The following is an 18,403-nucleotide window of genomic DNA, read 5'->3' as shown; positions in this document are numbered from 1 at the left end:
TGAAAGGAAGAAGTACTCGATTTCTTTTAAAGGGATACTTCACCCATTGAAACATGAATCTGTATTGACATTGGGTCATATATGGCCTTTTTGGCTCATGTAGATGAAAGACACCAAGTCCCAGAATGCACAGCACCGCAGGTCACTCCCACTAAGGTCAGGTTTACAGACATATTTACTTCAACACATAAGGCCGTTTCCTCAACTGATTCAGAGATTTCTTCCAGAAGGAATTGGTATCTTGGAAATTCCTGGCAGAAAACAGACTCTATGTCTGTGTCCATAGACAAACAGTGAGAGCACCGACACTACCAGTCTGCCCCAGCTCGAGCCGGCCCCGGCTCCTCGTCCTCACCGCCGCTGACAGGCAAGCATTATGTCTCGGCTGCTGAGCTGGCAGCTAGAGGCCAGCAGCAGTCCCTGTGGCCAGCGGCGGCAGCAGTCAAAACATAAGACCGGCCTGTCGGCAGCAGCCATCTCGCCGCTATATTTATTTTTTCGCCATTATCAGCTTTCTCCATAGAGCCTGTTAGCATAGCTTTCAAGCAATATGGCGGACGTTAAGTTTCGATCCTGGGAGTGAGTTCCCACCCACTGATCTGTGATTGGTCTGTAGCTTCAGTGGTCGAAAATATGAGGAACTAGCGTTGTAGTTTCACCCCGCTAACCGCAGCAGCTTCCAGTGACGCAAAATGACGATTTTTGCATCACTGGAAGCTCCTTTACAGACTCAGAAATACAAAGATTTCCCATCTCAGGGGAAAATGAGGGCGGGATGCACGACCATTCAAAAATACTACCAGGTTTCTAATGATACAAAGCTTAATGCTAATGGGTGAAGTATCCCTTTAAGCTGTCATCACAAGCAAGCTATCTGTTTCTAGTCTTTTAGCTAAGATATTCAGTTGTAATGTAGAAAAAATATATAAATTAATACATTATTTGAAGAACCTCTTGTTGGCTTAGCTAGGAGCATTTGTTTTATACACTTTGGTTTTAGATACATTAAAGGTTTATAAATTACTTTAGTTAATGATGATGGTTTTTATGCCTTTTAACAAGACCTGGCCAATGTTTTCCAGTCTTTACTTTTATATAAGCTAAACAATTGTGCCTTATAGCTTTTTTTTTTTTTTTTAAGATTTTATTTTGTGGCTTTCATTTTTCAGCTGGATGAGACAGGGCAGCTTTAGACAGACAAGAAATGAGGGGAAAGAATTGAGGATCACATGCACCCAACAGCACCAGGATGTCAAACCTGCAACCGGTTCAATAAGGACCATAGTGTCTGCACACATGATGCCCACTCCACCCACTGAGCTAAAACCCATCCCGTCTTGTAGTTTTTAATAGAACCAATAAGCTAACCAGTTGAGCCTCACAGTTTTAAATGTATCATAGTGATACAGGTTGTGAAATATTTTTCATCCAACTCTTGTAAATACTTTGACATTTCCCAAAATGTCAAACTTTTTGGTTGATCAATTATTCAATCAAGAGAAATTAATCAGTAAGTTTGATAAATGAATAGCCAAAGTCATTGTCAAGAAAAAATCCCACCTGCTGCAGCTTCTTAAATTGTTGGATTACATATTGTTTTGACATTTCACAGAAGAAAATATTAATGTGTTGATCAAAATATTGACAGATTAATGATGTGATGAAAGTAATTAGTTTTAGCCCTATAATGTTCACAATTCAAGTGTTAGCAATGAGCTACCTTCTGTTCTTCATTGAGTTGTGTCAGATTTACCACCATCAGCTAACGATCGAGGAGCCTAAGCAGACAGGAGAAAAAGAAAACACCCAATACGACGTTTCTCTTATGGCATCATGTACAGTCTGTCCTTTGGTCACCATAAAAGAGCGACTGTCATTAACCACCTTTAAAGCCCACACACTGAGGCCAGGGTAATGAGATGTACAGGGGTCTTAAAAGCTTCAAGAACAAGGTTTTATTAAACCACTGATGCATTGGTGTGATGTGCTAGTGTTCACATGTACATCAGTTGCTTCACACTGAAATTAATGCTAAATCTATGTTCAGTTTTTCTACAAAAAAAGGCAAAATGTACAAACAGGAAACATCACTTTGCAAACAGTACATTGAAACATTACATTCCTATTTAAACACCATGCACTTTAAGATAATCAAAAACAATAAATGTGTGTACGTATTAAGAAAGAGGTGATTGAATTTCAGTCTGAATGCAGACCAGGCTCTTGGCAAGGATTCAGCATTCAAGCAGCATTGATAATGTTTCACCGTTAGTTGCTCCCTCGTGTATGCTCGCCTAAGGTCCTTTAGGTAGTCTGAGAATTGGTTTCATGGGGCCGATGATGATTTCCGAAATACGCCGCAATTTCAAAAACCCGAGGTAAGCACTGGTTTTTAATACCACAATTCAAAATGAACCACTGCAATACCTCGTGATATTTTTACCATTCAATTTCTTTTTCTCCGAGGAGTGTTCAAGTTTTACAGCATCTTAAAAAAATAACTGGTTCTGTATGTACAACAACAACAGTGGTGATATAACAACACTGTGTACAATAACACATTGTTGTCTGATCCTGATCAGCTATGTTGTGAAACCTGCCATGCCTGCATGAATGACTGGTGAGTCTTGATATACCTAAGGGAATGACCAAATGTTTGATCATATAGGATAAGATTATCTTTATGAAGTCATGAGATATGCCAATTATTTCAATGAGTATGAAGTAGTTTTTATACTTAAAACAAACAGATGAAAATAATCAATCCCCAATTTCATTAACAAAATAAAACAAATCATCTAAAGATCAACAACGGCATTCAAAAAACATTCTAAAGGCACAAGTAACTATGTGGCTCAAGACATCATGATTTCTCAAGGTGTTAGAAGGATTGAACAAACATCTCAGAATCAGAAACCTGAAAACTTTAGTAACTGATAAAGGTGATGTGTTTTGTTATGTAGCTCACAGGTTGCCTTGATAACACAGTTACACTATATCAGGTCATTGTCATGATCATCTTGGAAACACTCTTACATTCATTTCATATCTTGTTCTATCTCCAACAGCCACAATATTCACTTCTTTAACGATCAGTAATAAATACCACATGTCCATCCAAAGAGCTGCCTCATATTTTCTTCTGTAACATACATTCTGTTTCACTGAATAGCATGTTTTTAAATAAAAAAAGGGGAGGATGTTATAGCTGCACTCTTGCCTTGCGATCTTAATGTTTACCCTCCAAAACGTCTTAAGAAATACAAGCTAACAGCTAGAGCCCAACCATTAAACAGGCTGATATTGGCTTATCAATAATGTTTCACTATCTTTCAACGTGTCAGGCAGTAATGAACAAAACATGTCAGGAAAGATATGTTTGATGTAATTTAAAAGTTTCTTGATAACAAATGTACAAACATTTGAAACTTAACTAAATGTATGCAATAATGCTCACAAAGATTGTTCTCCTTGAAGTCAAACTGAAATGTTCAATCTAGTTTTACAAAAAATAAATCTTCTCTAATTACCAAAAACAATACATGCTTTTATTGATTATGTTTACATGTGATATGAATTCTTTGTACTGACCGTAATCACACTTTTGTACCGTCTTACAAATGGACCAAATTCTGTGTGACATTCAAAGTGTGTATGTTACAAAAGGCTTTAAATGAGAAGAAAGTGGTGCCATAAGGACATCACTGGTTTTTGAAATATTGTTTTGGTGGGACATTTTGGCCATCACTATCTCCATTGTTTGGATTGCAACTTGTTTACCCTGTCTAACTATGACTAAAATATGTCAATAACTGTGGCAGCAAACTTTTCAGTAACCCTTAAGAACCTGCTTTATTGTTGACTAACTTTTTTAACTGGACCTTATTCTGCCTCCTGCTGGCCATTAGAAAGAATGCAGGTTTAAGGCACTTCCACATTGGCTTCACTCTTTAAACCAAGACGCTACATAAGGTCTTCATTTGTCACACAATGTCCCTGGTGGACTACAGGGATGATAGAGTGCTCAGATTAGAGGACTTTTCAAAGCTTCTGGACTTTTTCTAACACCACAACTTGACCCATTTAAAAAAGGACATCTAATGCGGGCTATCTTATCTACAGTGTGAAATACAATGTAAGCCCCTGTTGATTTAGCTAGATATGTTTCAAGTTGAAGAAAAACAAACAAAGGCTGTAGTATCATAATTCATAGTTTTTACATCAAAATGAGAATTTAATTAAATTAATACAATTTCAGTTTGACTTTAAATGGAAATATCAGCAAGCAGAAACTATAATCTTCTGATATTTTAGCTTGAATTGGTCAGGCTCTCAATCACTCTCCTGTTATCTGAATGTAACTCCGACACTGATATGGAAAAAGGAGGAGCAGCAGCTTTAATACAACAGTCCTGCTTTTAGATTGTATCGTGTACAGTGGACAATGATGCACTGCATGTACACGGCACAAGGAGGTAATTCACAGACCATCTCAGAAACATGCCTTCTCAGTGATGCTCTTCTGTTACATTTTGTCCGGCAGTCCGAGCAGCATGGTGGATGCTTGGCTAGCAGCTGGTCCGACACCGTGCGAGTGCTTTGATTTTCATGTTCTCCATGCATAGATCTTGCACATCGTTCTCCCTCGCTTCGACACGAGGTCCCCCAAAAGCCACGGCTCACCATGTCACATGACGGGGCAGGTGCAGCCTCTCGCATAACCTGTAAAAGGAGACGCCTCCATCGTGGAAGTTAAGCCGCTGCTGCTGCCTGGATCTCTGCATTGGCTGTTACAGGAAGAGGCGGATGATGTGCGTGGTTAAGAGCCACCTGTTCAGGGTTTGGAGAGCCAAGACTGGTTAGGATGAGGACAGAGTGTTGTGGTGGGGGGGGGGGGGGGGAGCAGAGAGGTGGGAGATCAGATGCTCAGAGTCATGTTACGGAGCAACCACTGCTGAGAGCGGCTGTCGTTGCAGTCTCTCAGGGTGGGGACCATCTTGTCCTCCTCAGACGGCATGTCCAAACACTGGTTGCTGTTCACGTGCAGCAGGGTGAGACGCTGCAGGCAGAGGGGAGGAGAAAATGACAAAGAAGTGAAACGTTAATAGATGAATAAGCCTTTTTGTTTGTGCAAATAAATAAATAAATTCCTTCCTACGGTTTGTTTTTTATGTGGTGTGAAGAGTTATACTTTCCATCAACCTGCCTAATTGACTGCTCCAGCTCTTTTCTCGAGGAACTTCAATCCACCTGGATGACTAAAACCTTCACAGACACACACATCAACTTCTACTTCAACTATTGATTTCCCACATTTCACAAAAAATACCTCTCAACACGGTAAATGGCCCGGGCTTGTTGCACTTGGTAACTGCAGCAGAAGCAAGCAAAAAAAAAACAAACAAAAAAAAACAATAGGAACATCAAGAGAGCAGGATTTTCTTGTCGAGAAAAAAGTTGGAGTCGTGAACCCTTATACAACACAACATGCTCTGAGGCTGCTGGGAGAATGGAGGCTCCTGTTTGTGTGAAGACTGTTGTCATCGCCACTTTATACAAAAGATTTCTCTGAGAATAAAGAAAGAGCTAAAAAAAATCCATTTCTCAACATCAGAAAGGCTGAAACCAGCACCTACTGCTTTTGTTTAGAGCCGAGTTCAGCTGTACTTCAGACACTCATGGACCATCGAATGAAATGCTCTAATGTGAAACAGTTTTTATTTGTACCAATACCACCATGCTAGTCTATAGCTCCTATGACTTTGGGTTTTACAAACAGATTCTACGCCTTTTTCAATGGAAGCAATGACAAGACAAAAATGGTTAATAAAGATGTTTGAGCTAAAGAATAAAAAATTGTTTCTAAAATGATGGTGGGTTTAACCAGGGATTTAATTCCAGCAGGTTTTAGTCTCACATGGAAACAAGACGAATACGCTCTGGTGGAATCATTGGGTCCCATTCAGGCAAGCTTAAAGATTTATTTTTTGGCTTTTTGTACCTTTATTCGAGAGATAGGACAGTGGATAGAGTCAGAAATCTGGGAGAGAGAGAGAGAGAGTGGGGAATGGCATGCGGGAAAGGAACCACAGGTTGGATTTGAACCCAGGCTGCCCGCTTGGAGGAGTACAGCCTCCATTAGAATCATAGTCAGGAAACTGCTCGGATCTTTTGGTTTAACTCGTGCTCATATCTGCAAACAAAGCCAGCTAACTAACAAGTGGAGCACCACTGACAGACCCCTGAATGACATCGCATAAAACGGGTGCTTAATCTGTCATGGCAGCAAACACAACACAAAGGAGTTATTTTTACCTTTAAACCGCTCACTACTGTAACTTAGCAACTCCTGGAAACCTGTGCTTCATTAAGTCCACCGTTAATCCTCAAAGTTTTTCATAACCCCACACAAGAAAGACTCACTTCTTACGACAAATGGATGCCACACTACATCCACTGTGAGCATCAAGGCCACTGATCTTAAAGGGGAAGGTAATGGGAGGAACTCTACAGCAAGACCTGAGCTTCTAGAAATCACTTCATGATCCTTGTTTTGCTTCATATAATCCTCAAGCTTTATCAATATTCTCGCTCATATACTTCTCATTAACTGAATTCCACACAATATCATAAATATAGATGACGTATGTATCAATGTTAAAACATTTATATGTAATATCGGATCATTGAAGTTTTTTTAATTTAGGTAGTTTTGAGATCAGAACCATTTAGATGTAAATCCCTGTCACATTGCATCTCTCCTCACACTGTCGTCTCCTCCTCACTGGTCCCGTGTTTTGTCAGTTTCATCCCGTAGAGCGGCGAGAACAGAACACGGAATACTGGCTTTTAAAATGTCAAGACTGCAAACAACACACCTGTTGTGATGAGCTCAACCCGAGCACCACACGAGAGAGTGAACCACATACATCTGTGGCTATCTGCCTCAGAGGATCCAGAGATAACACCACCCGAGTGGTCCTGACACACACACACCCCGACACACACACACACACGCAACTGGAAGAGAGCTCTCAATGGCCTTGATTAACCATTTATGCTCATTCCCTCAGAAGAAACACACTTCCGCAATTTGGATCCTCACTTGAGTTGCTTTTCTGGTTGTAATGATCACATGCAGAGAAGCAGCTCAGATGAAGTTGGTGCATAAGGAAAATGACTCTGCTGAGGAAAACAATGCCATGATAAAATAGGGGAAATTAAATTAAAAATAAAAATTCTGTTTTCATCAGTTGTAATTTACACATTGATTAATTTGTTAAATGCTTTTGATCACAAATGAGTAATGACCTGTTTCACGGGTCTGCTCGCTGCTATCTTGGGGGTTATTTTTTCAAACTAAATAGCATAGCATACATTAAGAAATAGATGTAAACAAACTACATACTAATACATACACATCGGTATGATGTATCCTGTGGTTATGATACAATTTTTCATTACAACAAGACTGTGCTGTGACTGTTGGCAGAGGATAGTCAGCCTAATGAGCACACACAGACGCTCAGGCCATGTTTGATCTTAAGCTATTAAACACAAGGGTCTGATATCCCCTGACTGGATACAAAGAGGTACACACACACACAAACACACACACCTTTTCTGAAGTACACATTGCAGACGGCCCTACAGGCACATTTGTTCAAACAAAACAAGAACAAAGAGAGCAGGTGGCGCTCGACCTTCCACACCTGCTAAAAAACAAGACCGAACAATAAAGTGGCTCTGCACTGGAGAGGTTTTAAAAATAAGAAAAAATATTCTACAGCTCAGACAAAGGAAGAGTCATCCCTCCCTAGTTTCAAGGACAAGTAGAGATCATCAAAAAATGAAACAATATTCAATGTGAAAATTACAAAGCAGAATAATCAACAAATACTTTTCTTAAAGACTTATTCATGCATGGAGCTTCTCGTATCTGGAGTTAGATCTAATCTATAAATGATAACAACCTCACAGAGGCAGTAATGAAAACACTATTTCATCCTCTCGTTCAAGGATCCAAACCCACTCTAGTAGCCGAGAAGACAGAGGGATAGTATAACGACGACGGCTGGTTAAAAAAAATACTCCAGATTTAATGAAAATACTAGAAATGTGGAGGTCCTGTCCTTTGCTCATAATTATTTCACAGCTCCTCTGGGGCAGAGAAAACTCCTATCTAAGCCTCCCAGCAAACCAACCGGCGTCTCCGGAGCGAGTTGCTGAGTGTGTGCACAGCTGAGACTGGCTAATTAAATGAGGATGGTTTCTAACCACGAGGCCGGGCTGAGGAGCATTATCCTCTTTGTCACCAAGCAGCATGCTGGACTTGCTGAAAGGCAAAAGAGTTCCTGTTTGATGTGATCTTGTGCTGACACTGGAGGAACATCTAGAGGGCGAGGACGTCTTTTGTGGGAAATACAAAACCAGCGGATTTCTTTTGTCTCTCGGCAGAGTCAGGCAACAGTCTCATTTGCACTAATGGTTCGCCCGCTCCTGTGTACATGTTCTCCTCTGGAGCTGGCTATGCCACAAGGACCTCGGAGAGGGAACAACAAATCAGGCCATCTAACAGCAGGTCACTTTACTGTCGCTGCTCTGAAACACACCAGCAGCCTTGGGAGTTTCTTACCCAATTTACCCTGCTTGGTCGCAAAAACTGAGATGTGCTACAGAGAAATGTCTCTTTAGCTTTTTAAAAGACACAACAGTACAGGACTCCAAGGTGCAAACTGGCTATAACTCAGCAGAAAAAAAGTTGGCGACAGAGAAAACGAGAGGCAGACAGAGAGGACTGAATGGCAGCAGAATAACAAACCTGAGTGACGGAAATGCTGAGCCAAAAAACCTTCTTTACAAAAAGTATGTAAATAAGCAGGCAGAGTGGTGGAAAGCTCTGATAATTGGAATGCATTGCTTCGACAATATGTACATGGCACACGGTGTACACAGCTGCTTCAGGCCAAAAGGAGAGCAGCCTGAGAGGCCAGGGCCATGAAAGCTAGGTTCACAATGAAGGATCACTTCAAAAGAACTTGTACACAATGGCAAGCCCGTTTCAATCAGCCCTGCACGGAGATAATCAGCCGAAAATAAACACGTCCTCCAGCTCAGGCATCGTTCAGCAAAATGCTGGCAGTGCAGTGAATTTTCCCATCAAAATAAAATATTTATGTTGGAAAACAAATGTCAAATGAGATCTAATTTAGTGTGAAGAACAGCTAAAGGTCTGGCAGATAGCATTTTATACACAGAACCATCTTGATGGGACATCCGTCATTGCTTAATGTGGCTCTGCTCTGCTCTGCATAGGTTTCCCTCACTGAAAGGTCACCGGAATGAGCTACTTAATACACCATGAAACTATTTTCATTCACATTCGGACTAATATCTGAAAGATCAACATCATAAGATCTGCATTCATCCTTCTAAAACAGGAAAATACTAAGTTCTATTTAAGCTCCGGTGGGGAACTTTAAAGTGGAGTCGATGTTGGCTTCCCCTGTGAACAAAGCCGACGCCGTACCGATTTTCTTTTTGTCTAAGGAAGTATTTTCTAAAAAAAAAAAATCTCATCCTGCTTTAACAGTCACACCCATCAATCAATCTCATATCATTCTGAATATTTGCTGTGGAAAGAATAATTAATGTTGTCTCCTCAGCATGTCTCAGAATAGCTCAGCCCCTTTATTGAGAAACTGGACAGAGTGCCGGCGAGTCAGCTAGGCTATCCACTGCTGGAGATGAGGAATTTTGTACCACATAATTTAGCCACAAATTTTATTATTTAACATTTAAGAAAAACCGACTTAGCAACCAAAGACAATGTAAATGCAAGCTATGCAAGACGTTTTTCAGCCACTTCTTCGGTGTAACACATACATCTTCTCAGCCTACAGAGCACCTATTAACTTTTTGGGCCTGCAGGTAACAAAAGAGACAACAAATACAACCAAACTAAATAATGAGCGATGTTTTCAGTGACTCTGACATGTCGTTTACTGTGGATACGAGAGGATACTTAAATGGATTGGAGTACACAGAGGAAAAACTTTTGAGGATGGAGACTCAACCTGTCTGAAAAGAGACAAGAGAGAGAGGGGGAAACTTCTGTGGAAACTGGAGGACCAGACAGATCCTAAGTCACCTGGTGGTGCAGGTATATAAACTGTGAGCCCACAAACCCGGTGAGTTACGATGGGGACTTGGTATAAACAGTACTTCAGGACCTTTCTGAATAAGAGCATACAAACTGCTCACATATATGCCTGCAGTCTGCATCAATCACCATCCAGAGTTCCCTGCCTTACTGAACACCGGTGTTTTATGGACTTTCTTCACATACTGGAAAACCAGAAAAGGCGAATGGAAATTTGTCTTGAAAGAACGTTTTCTGCCTGCATTGTTTTTGTATTGCATAATGACACAACCCATGGTCGCATGGCACGATATGTTCACCTTATCAAAAAACACTAATGTCTGCTTTTGAGAGTAAAAGGGAGATGTGTCATCTGGATAATCTTTTAACATTTGTTGCTAAAAATAATCTCAAACTGGATGCCATAATATCAAATAAAATGATCAGTCAACTTACAAAGATTCAAATCTCGACTGCTGCACTGTAGACCCAGTGCTCTGCAGGCACAGAAAGATGTATGTGCTAAAACACAAAGTCTTAATAACTGCAAAGTAAAGCACTGGAAACATTTGTAAATATAGGTTAAACTTACCTAGTTCAGATCAGTTTTTCCTAAAATGAGCAAAATGACGTGGTACAAATGGCCCCATCTGCAGTGGTGTGTATAGCCTAGCTTCTGTGCCAGGACTCGTTTTCTCAATAAAAGGGCCGAGCTGACTGGGATCACGTGTGGCTAACACACTTACTATTGACAAGTATCTCACAATCCCACAGAAAAAACAACAAACTATCCCTTTAATTAGCCCCTTCTACATCTGACAGCTACAGGGACAATGAATTACAAAACAGAAACATATTTCATCTCGTCATGAATAACCTTATTGCTTTTTGTAGGTCACAAAGAAGCCTTACTATCCAGTTCAGTCTGTTTCAGGAAAAGTTAACAACTCCCCAAAGAGGCAGCTTAAGCCAAGCCAAACAGATCAAACTAATCTATTCTAAGTTTAAACAATGCTAATGCTAAAATATCACTATGTCACAGCTAAAACGAGCACTCGCTTCATCTGCTCTAATCTCTACTAACGTGCTCACCTCAGGCCCCACAGTCCGCAGAGCATCGGGAGCTCAGAGAAAATAATCAGTGGGACTGTAGTAGAGGTTTCTAGCGACCTCCACGTGGGTGTAGTTGTGGAGGATCCAGTTTTGTATTGGACTGTTGTTACAGTACTCCACCGTGGGCCCGTAGGTGCCGTCCTGCAGGCGGCTGATGGTCAGACATGATTGGGTGATGATGTGGAGGAAGGTGTGCTTCTGCGGTGAGCCAGGAGTGAGAGGGACAGATGGTAGTGAAGGTAAGTCTTGTTAAATGAATTGGTCTACTCTCTACAGGAAACTCTTGTTAGCTTAATAAAGATGATGATTTTTTTTTTAAGCACTGATATAATTTGTTTTTATTAAATTGAATGATAGGTCCGTTTTTTTTATTTCAAACTGAGACTCAATATCAGCCTACTGCAAAATTAAATGTGATAAAGCTGCTGTGTTATTCATTATTTCAAAAACTCATCGTAGACAATCATCAGAGATACGAGACGTAAGGTTGTTAAAGAAAAAAGAAGCTTGAATTTGCTCAAACTGTTAGTAGGTTTTTTTTTTTTTAGAGACATATGCTGGACATCGACCTTTAGCAGGCACAAATATCAAAACATGTAAGCCTCATATCCCCTGAGACAATTGCATCATTGATAAAGACTAAATAACAACCCAAAAAACGATTTCAAAATTTGTGTAAAACTTTGTTAGTAGTAGTAGGAGGAATATTTCCTTTTCTCATTATGCTACTGTAGTTTATCAAGCTAGCTTATTTTTCTATTTGTCTCCCTACCCATTGCTTTCACCAGTTCTTTACAAGATGTTTACAGATCTTTATCATCCCATATGACAAGACCATGACATTTAGAACTTGATGTTTTAAATTGTGAATTTGATTCCTGATTAAAGGTCCACACATAAACAGTTATGTCTCATTGCTTACAGCCCTCTATTGGAAAACTGTAGTATAAGAGAAAAATCCCATTTAAAAGTGAAATTCTTTGACAACACAATGTTTGTTATTGTATCTTCATGACTGTCAGACACAGCCGTATGAACACTGCTAATACCAGTGACTAGAGCAGGGGAAATGAAGGACTGCGTCCCCTCATGCTTGTGAGTGAAGTCAGCAGATATGTGAAAAAGTCAGGTATTCCTGTGACAGTGAAACTGATGACCAGATGAAATGTTAATGGTACTGTAGTCGCAGAGGATTCGGTCCCTGTCTGTCACACTTGTTCTATAAATAACCCCGGCCACCCACAGCGGTGAAGCCCCAATGCTGTGTACAACGGAGACCAGCCCTCTAGCTTTATGAATTATTCAATCTTCTTCCCATATTAAGAATGCACCCAGAGAAAAAAGTGTAATGAAAGGATTCCTCCTCGGGTTTGTTCAGGGTTTGACGGAAAGCCTCCAGGCTTCCTCACCTTGCCATCTTTTCATGTCAGCGATATGACATCTCAATCACTGACAGGTATCACTTTATTCAGAGGAGTCTTTTCTTAGCCTCCCCCAGTGATTTGAAAATAAAAAAAGACCCATAAATAGTTAATTTAAATGATGCTTTATGACTTGTATAATCCATAATGTACTCTAGAGTGAACACAGCTTAATGAGAATATTTCTCTGAGCCTGCATCATCGTTTTCTGCATTCAGCTGAATATAAACGTCATCAGAAGAACACAGCTCACATAAATATGAAATCAAATGAAGCTCTGTTGTTTGATTTGCAGTTTTTTGGCTTGGTCATTTATCCCATCTTTGTTTTCATGTTGGTGCTACTATGGATAAATGAACAATGACTCACTCATACATTTTTGCGTGGTATAAATTCAATACGGCTTGTATGAGCGCGACTTGCAGGCTGTAAGGTCTCTAATGAACAGCACAAAAAGAAAATATCATGAAGATTATTTCTCTTACAGGCTCATTTATCTTTGTTTTGTTTTGATTTACGGGAGATTAGGTCAGTATTATTTTTAGCTCTGACATTTGTTTTATAGACTTTGTCCATACAGCTGTTTGTTCCATCATTTGCCTGAATGATTCGGCCACTCACTTTTGGATTTTTAATGGTCGATACTTTAGAGATACGCAATCATTTTTAAAAGCAACACCAACTGCAGCCTTTGAAACAATCATATGGCTGAATCAAAACGTTTCTCCTTCGATTTTACCAAACACATACTACAGTGCGTTTACTTTATCTATCATAATCTTCTAGATTTATTTTGATCCGACTACAAAAAAAAAGTCTCCAGTTTTAAACAAGGCTTATTTCTTCTCTTCTAATAATCACTGACACGTCACAGTGTTCAAGGATCTCACAAAACTGGGTGCACAGGACTCAAACTACGAGGCGACATTCAGAACGATGATTTGAAAAGCTTACCTCAAAATCATATTCCCACTTGCCAACATACTACATGAAGGAAACAAAAAACACATGAGAGGAGGGAAACAGCTGCTGGTTGGGAAAAACAAGTCAACCTCCACACAACGAAAAAAAACTGACACACGGCGCCATCCGGTGGCACCCAACAAGTACTACCCAAATCAAAGTTCACGCCACTAAAATGCAATCTCCTCATGCCGTGATCAATCAGCATTTTGTCAAAGTCATTTTGGAAATCAGAAGTCATGAGGAGCGAGAACGGCTGCTTGGATGTATGGATTGTCTGGATGCTTTGTGAGACATAAGCTCTTACCTCAGCATCATACTCGAACATCTGATTGCCCTTCATGTGGTGACACTTGAGCATGACCACAGGCCCGTTGAGGCGGGAGACATCCAGACAGAGGTCATCTGTCCTGATTTCTTTGTCTGCGGTGTACGAGAACACCTGGAAACAAAATATCTGTCAGCCAATGAAAAACATCTGCAAGTCCAACAATGGTCATCTTTCTTTTTTTTTAAAGAAATTAAGGCAGTCTGTCATTTGAATTGAAACAATATTTATTTTTGGTATATATTGATTGATGGTCTATACCTTAATACTAATCCTCCTCAGAACAGAGTACTATTATGTCTCAAGAAAATTGTTATTACAGGTAAGTAATAACACTATAATAATAACTTGTCACTTAATGATTTATGGTGTAAAACAGAGATGATGTCCAATGTCCAATGATTTGGACAGAAATAAAATCATATTCTAATGTGAACCATGTGGATTGACTTTGCAATTTACCCAACTTTGTGTCCAACCCGATTGAGCTGAAGCTTTGTAGACCAAATCTCAAAAGCATGTTTCAAAGATAAAGACTTATTTAAGGCTTGGTTGGTTTAGTATTCATTAATAGAGATTTCATGCTTAAGCACGATCCGGGACAATTGGGCCTCGAGTGAGTGTGTCCTTATACCTCCCATGTACAGTACTTATTCCAATAATTCTAAATACATGTTTTGATGATGTTAGGGAATCACCTGGTTTCCGCCCATGCCATGGCAGTTGAAGAAGCCGACTTTCTCGTTCTCCTTTCGTCCCATATTGTCCACACACTGGTTGGTCTCAACATTTCGGATCTACATGAAGGAGCAAGTTGAAAAGAATTAGAAGTATCATTTAACATTTGAGATTTTTTTCTGCAACATTGTAAAAGTTTTTAAGTGTTAAGAGGCACTTTACTTTATTAATGCCAGGGCTGATCTTTACAATGTATGTGACATACTTCAGACTTTGTGTCCAAAACACATGTTTGATTTTTAATGCCAAACTGAGGGCAGTCAAGTGCGGCTCAATATTTCTCACAAAGAATACATCTGTTAAACTTTTAATTTATCTATATTTTTATTAATTAAACCTTTATTCTACCAGATAGAAGATCTCTTTTTCAAGAGCGTCCTGGTCAAGACAGCAGAATAACAGTTTCAAACAGAGAACAAAAGACAGACAATAAACAGAAATGACATGAATCACCAAATCAAACGAGAGATCAATCCTGTCTTTTGTAGGGCTGTTGATTCAGTTCCATTACATTTTACTTCATTAAACAGTCAAATCAACATACTCCTTTTTTTAAGGTTAAAGTAGTAGGTTGTGAACAACCTCTTGAAGTTTATAAAGCTCAAACAGCGATCATTACATCTGTTCATTGTAGCAGCTACAGTAAGTGGATTTAAAGAATATACATCAGCAACAATCCTTTTACTATTAATCGAAAAATAATTTGAGTTACAGTATTTAATTAAAAAATTCTGGTTACCTTAACTCTAGTCTTTTCTTTGTTGTATCTCAGTGTAAACTGAATATCTTTAGGAGATATTTTGGGGACATTTTAAAGGTAAAATGGCAAACCAATAAAGTCATTATTACTTAATTCAAAAAGTCATGTACAGTACGGTTCATAAAGTTAGATAAATCCAAATTTCTCATTTTTCAACCTTAATAAGATGAAATAAATGAGTGATCTGATGGCTCAGCCTGACTAGCACCTGCATTCACAGCTTCCGTAGACTTTACAGTCAACTTTGCTTTCTAATGAACTCGTACATTCACAGAGCTAAAGCTGAGCTGGCTTTAAATGTTGCCATAGCAACTTTTATGCCCATCATGCAGGACCAGAACAGCGTTCATAATTAAGTGATATAAAACCTAATGGCTCCAGCTGTTAAAGAAGGGCTGACTGTGTGTTATGGAGGATGAGAGTCAGTCAGGAGAAGTCTGCTTTAGAGGAAGATGGAGAGAGAGCGAGAGAGCAAGAGAGCGAGAGAGCGAGAGAGCGAGAGAGCGAGGGAAATAGAGAGAGAGAAAGAGAGAGAGAGCGAGTGAGAGAGAGAGAAAGAGAGCGAGAGAGCGAGAGAGAGAGAGAAATAGAGAGAGAGAGAACGAGAGAAAGAGAGAGAGCGAGTGAGAGAGAGAGAAAGAGAGAGAGCAAGTGAGAGAGAGAGAGAGAAAGGGAGAGAGAGCATGTACTGCAGTACAGCACAGATGAAAAAATAAAATCCTGTCATCCTCAGCTGTATGACTGTCGGAGGATTACAAGCTCATTTCACCACAAGTTCTTAAACTGACATTACATTTAAATGGCCCTCGTCTATCACGCAGACAGCACAGTGCATGTCAGCGCTGACTGAGCCCTGTGCTGCATGTGTTACTGTCCACACACAGACATGGGCCTTAAAAGGCAAATTCAGGTCATAAAATACATTTCCCTATATGACTGGGAACTAACTAATTAAAGGAACTGCTATTATCTCTGACACAATTAACAATGCACTCTCACGCCTAATCAGGAAATGATCGCACAGTTCCCACATTCGCTTTTTAATTTCTAAAGGAGTTACTCTCCTAAGTTTCATCACTGCTTATTAACGTAATCATGTAATTAAACATTTCCTGTTTTTCAGATTTTTTTAAATTGGATATATTTATATTGAAGTACTTGCTGATTAATAACTTTGAAAGAAATTCTGACTGATATTTGCTTGCTGTGTTTTTAAGTGGGTTTTCTCCTGCTGAGAGAAACCCAACATGTCCAACAATACTGCGCAGAATGTATCCATGAGCCTTATCTCCCCTACACATACAGTAAACTGTGTTAACATGTGACTGGGATCAATACTGACCGCCCCAACATTTTTTTGTTTATCATACGCATTCAATACCAGCTAGGGCTGTTTGTTTTTATCTGGTTTTCTGAAGCCTCAGATCCTGAGATGTTGTGATTTTTCTCAAAGTGATATTGTATTTCTGAGAAAACATCCTAGAGGCTAAAAGGACATCTCTGACTGACTGCAGGGCGAGGCGGCATATCTGCTGCATTAGGGGAGATCAGAGTAGGAGAGAGGTCATACTTCACCAAGTGAGTAGTATCTTCTCGGGATCTGGGAGTCTGGGTAGACATTCTCTAGATACCAGGCAAATGGTTTGCAGTGCAGGGCCTCGCGGAGGGCTCTGCGAGAGGAAACGTCTCCATAGTCAACACGCATCACACCTGCAGACACAAGATGAGGATTCAGCCGTACAATACGCATCTTAGATCATCTGTATTTGAGAATTTTCATTTTGTGCTGCAACTTTAAGAGGTAAAACATGCAAGAGTGCATTACCAAGACTAAACACCAGGGGGACCCTGTGAAAAATAAATAAATACAAACCTACCAGAAATTATGAGGTTGTTCATAGAATAGAATTACTTTATTGATCCCAAACTGGGAAATTGTGGAAATTGTAAGATTTCTAATTAGTAAGGCATTAATCACCTCATTTCAGCAACGAGGGCATGTGAGGAAACTATGGCAAACCTTTTTTATTCATGTGGATTGCTTAAAGTGGGGCATAGCCTTCAGAAAGGCAGAAAATATACAATAATGTAATATTGTGTGCCATGATATGTTTTTTTTTTGTTGCCAAATTGATACTATGTGATGCATCAGCCTTGATTCAACTGAAGACTGAGTAAGGATTCCACACTGACTGGGCATGGACACATACAAATACATTAGGCAGATGGTTTCTCCCCAGAGTGCCTCTTGCAGACTCAGAGCTTGTGTGTGTGTAGATACATCCAGGGGGGGTAATTTATCATGAAAGAGCGTGACTGCAATGAGGGAAACAGAGTGCAACTTCCAAAAAAAACGGGCCAACATGTTTAACCTACAGCATTGTGTAATAATCTATCAAAAAAGGAGTCCGGCAATGCAAAGAGCACCTTCTGTCACACCAGCAACATTTTACACACGTCTGTGAAATAGAAATTTCAAGTTGGCAGATAAAAGCTATCAGCGGAAGCCTGCTCTTCCTCCCTTGGTGCTCTTGTTCCCCTCTCTCTCTCTCTTTCCCTCTGTAGGGTCCACGCATCACATGTTGAAGATGATGAATAGCCTCTTTGATCTTGAAATCACCAGTGTAGAGGAGGGAGATGCACTTTTAATAGGATCACTTGATGCCCCTCCCAAACTCAGCCTGAGCAGCATACTGTGCTCCTGTGTGCCAACAAGTGAGGCCTGGCAGCAGCGTGGCCCAGATCATTCTCCCTAATGTCCTGGAGGAACAGACAGTCAATGTAGGGCTCACAATACGCAGAAAGCTTCATCCATCACAACACCGGCTCTGTCTGCACACCTGCCCGTGGAGAACCTTCCCCGACTGAGCAGAGGAGAAGGTCACAGTTTGTGCCGGGGAGATCGGCAGATTATGGATGATCCCTTATAGGGAGGCTGG

The 18,403-nt window shown here is 40.1% G+C and overlaps 1 protein-coding gene across 2 annotated transcripts in view; it reads right to left on the bottom strand.

The window, feature by feature from the left end:
- Nucleotides 1-1,940: 1,940 nt before the first annotated feature.
- The window catches only part of galnt13 (UDP-N-acetyl-alpha-D-galactosamine:polypeptide N-acetylgalactosaminyltransferase 13), a 36,114-nt gene continuing 19,651 nt past the window's right edge, over nucleotides 1,941-18,403 (bottom strand). Inside the window, exons 9-14 of one of the 2 annotated variants that reach the window (XM_061054327.1) lie at nucleotides 17,035-17,174; nucleotides 14,665-14,763; nucleotides 13,946-14,080; nucleotides 13,630-13,659; nucleotides 11,234-11,452; nucleotides 4,926-5,059 (exon numbers count right to left, since the gene is read on the bottom strand). In XM_061054327.1, the coding sequence (XP_060910310.1) occupies nucleotides 11,267-11,452; nucleotides 13,630-13,659; nucleotides 13,946-14,080; nucleotides 14,665-14,763; nucleotides 17,035-17,174 (590 nt within the window). In that variant the 3' untranslated portion in view covers nucleotides 4,926-5,059; nucleotides 11,234-11,266. Of the gene's footprint in view, nucleotides 5,060-11,233; nucleotides 11,453-13,629; nucleotides 13,660-13,945; nucleotides 14,081-14,664; nucleotides 14,764-17,034; nucleotides 17,175-18,403 lie in introns of both variants that reach the window. The other variant, XM_061054328.1, reaches the window with a different exon arrangement.

This window comes from Labrus mixtus, chromosome 13, assembly GCF_963584025.1.
Source record: "Labrus mixtus chromosome 13, fLabMix1.1, whole genome shotgun sequence".
Taxonomy (NCBI): domain Eukaryota; kingdom Metazoa; phylum Chordata; class Actinopteri; order Labriformes; family Labridae; genus Labrus; species Labrus mixtus.
The sequence above is the reverse complement of the archived record's forward strand: the minus strand, read 5'-3'. Positions and strand labels throughout refer to the sequence as shown.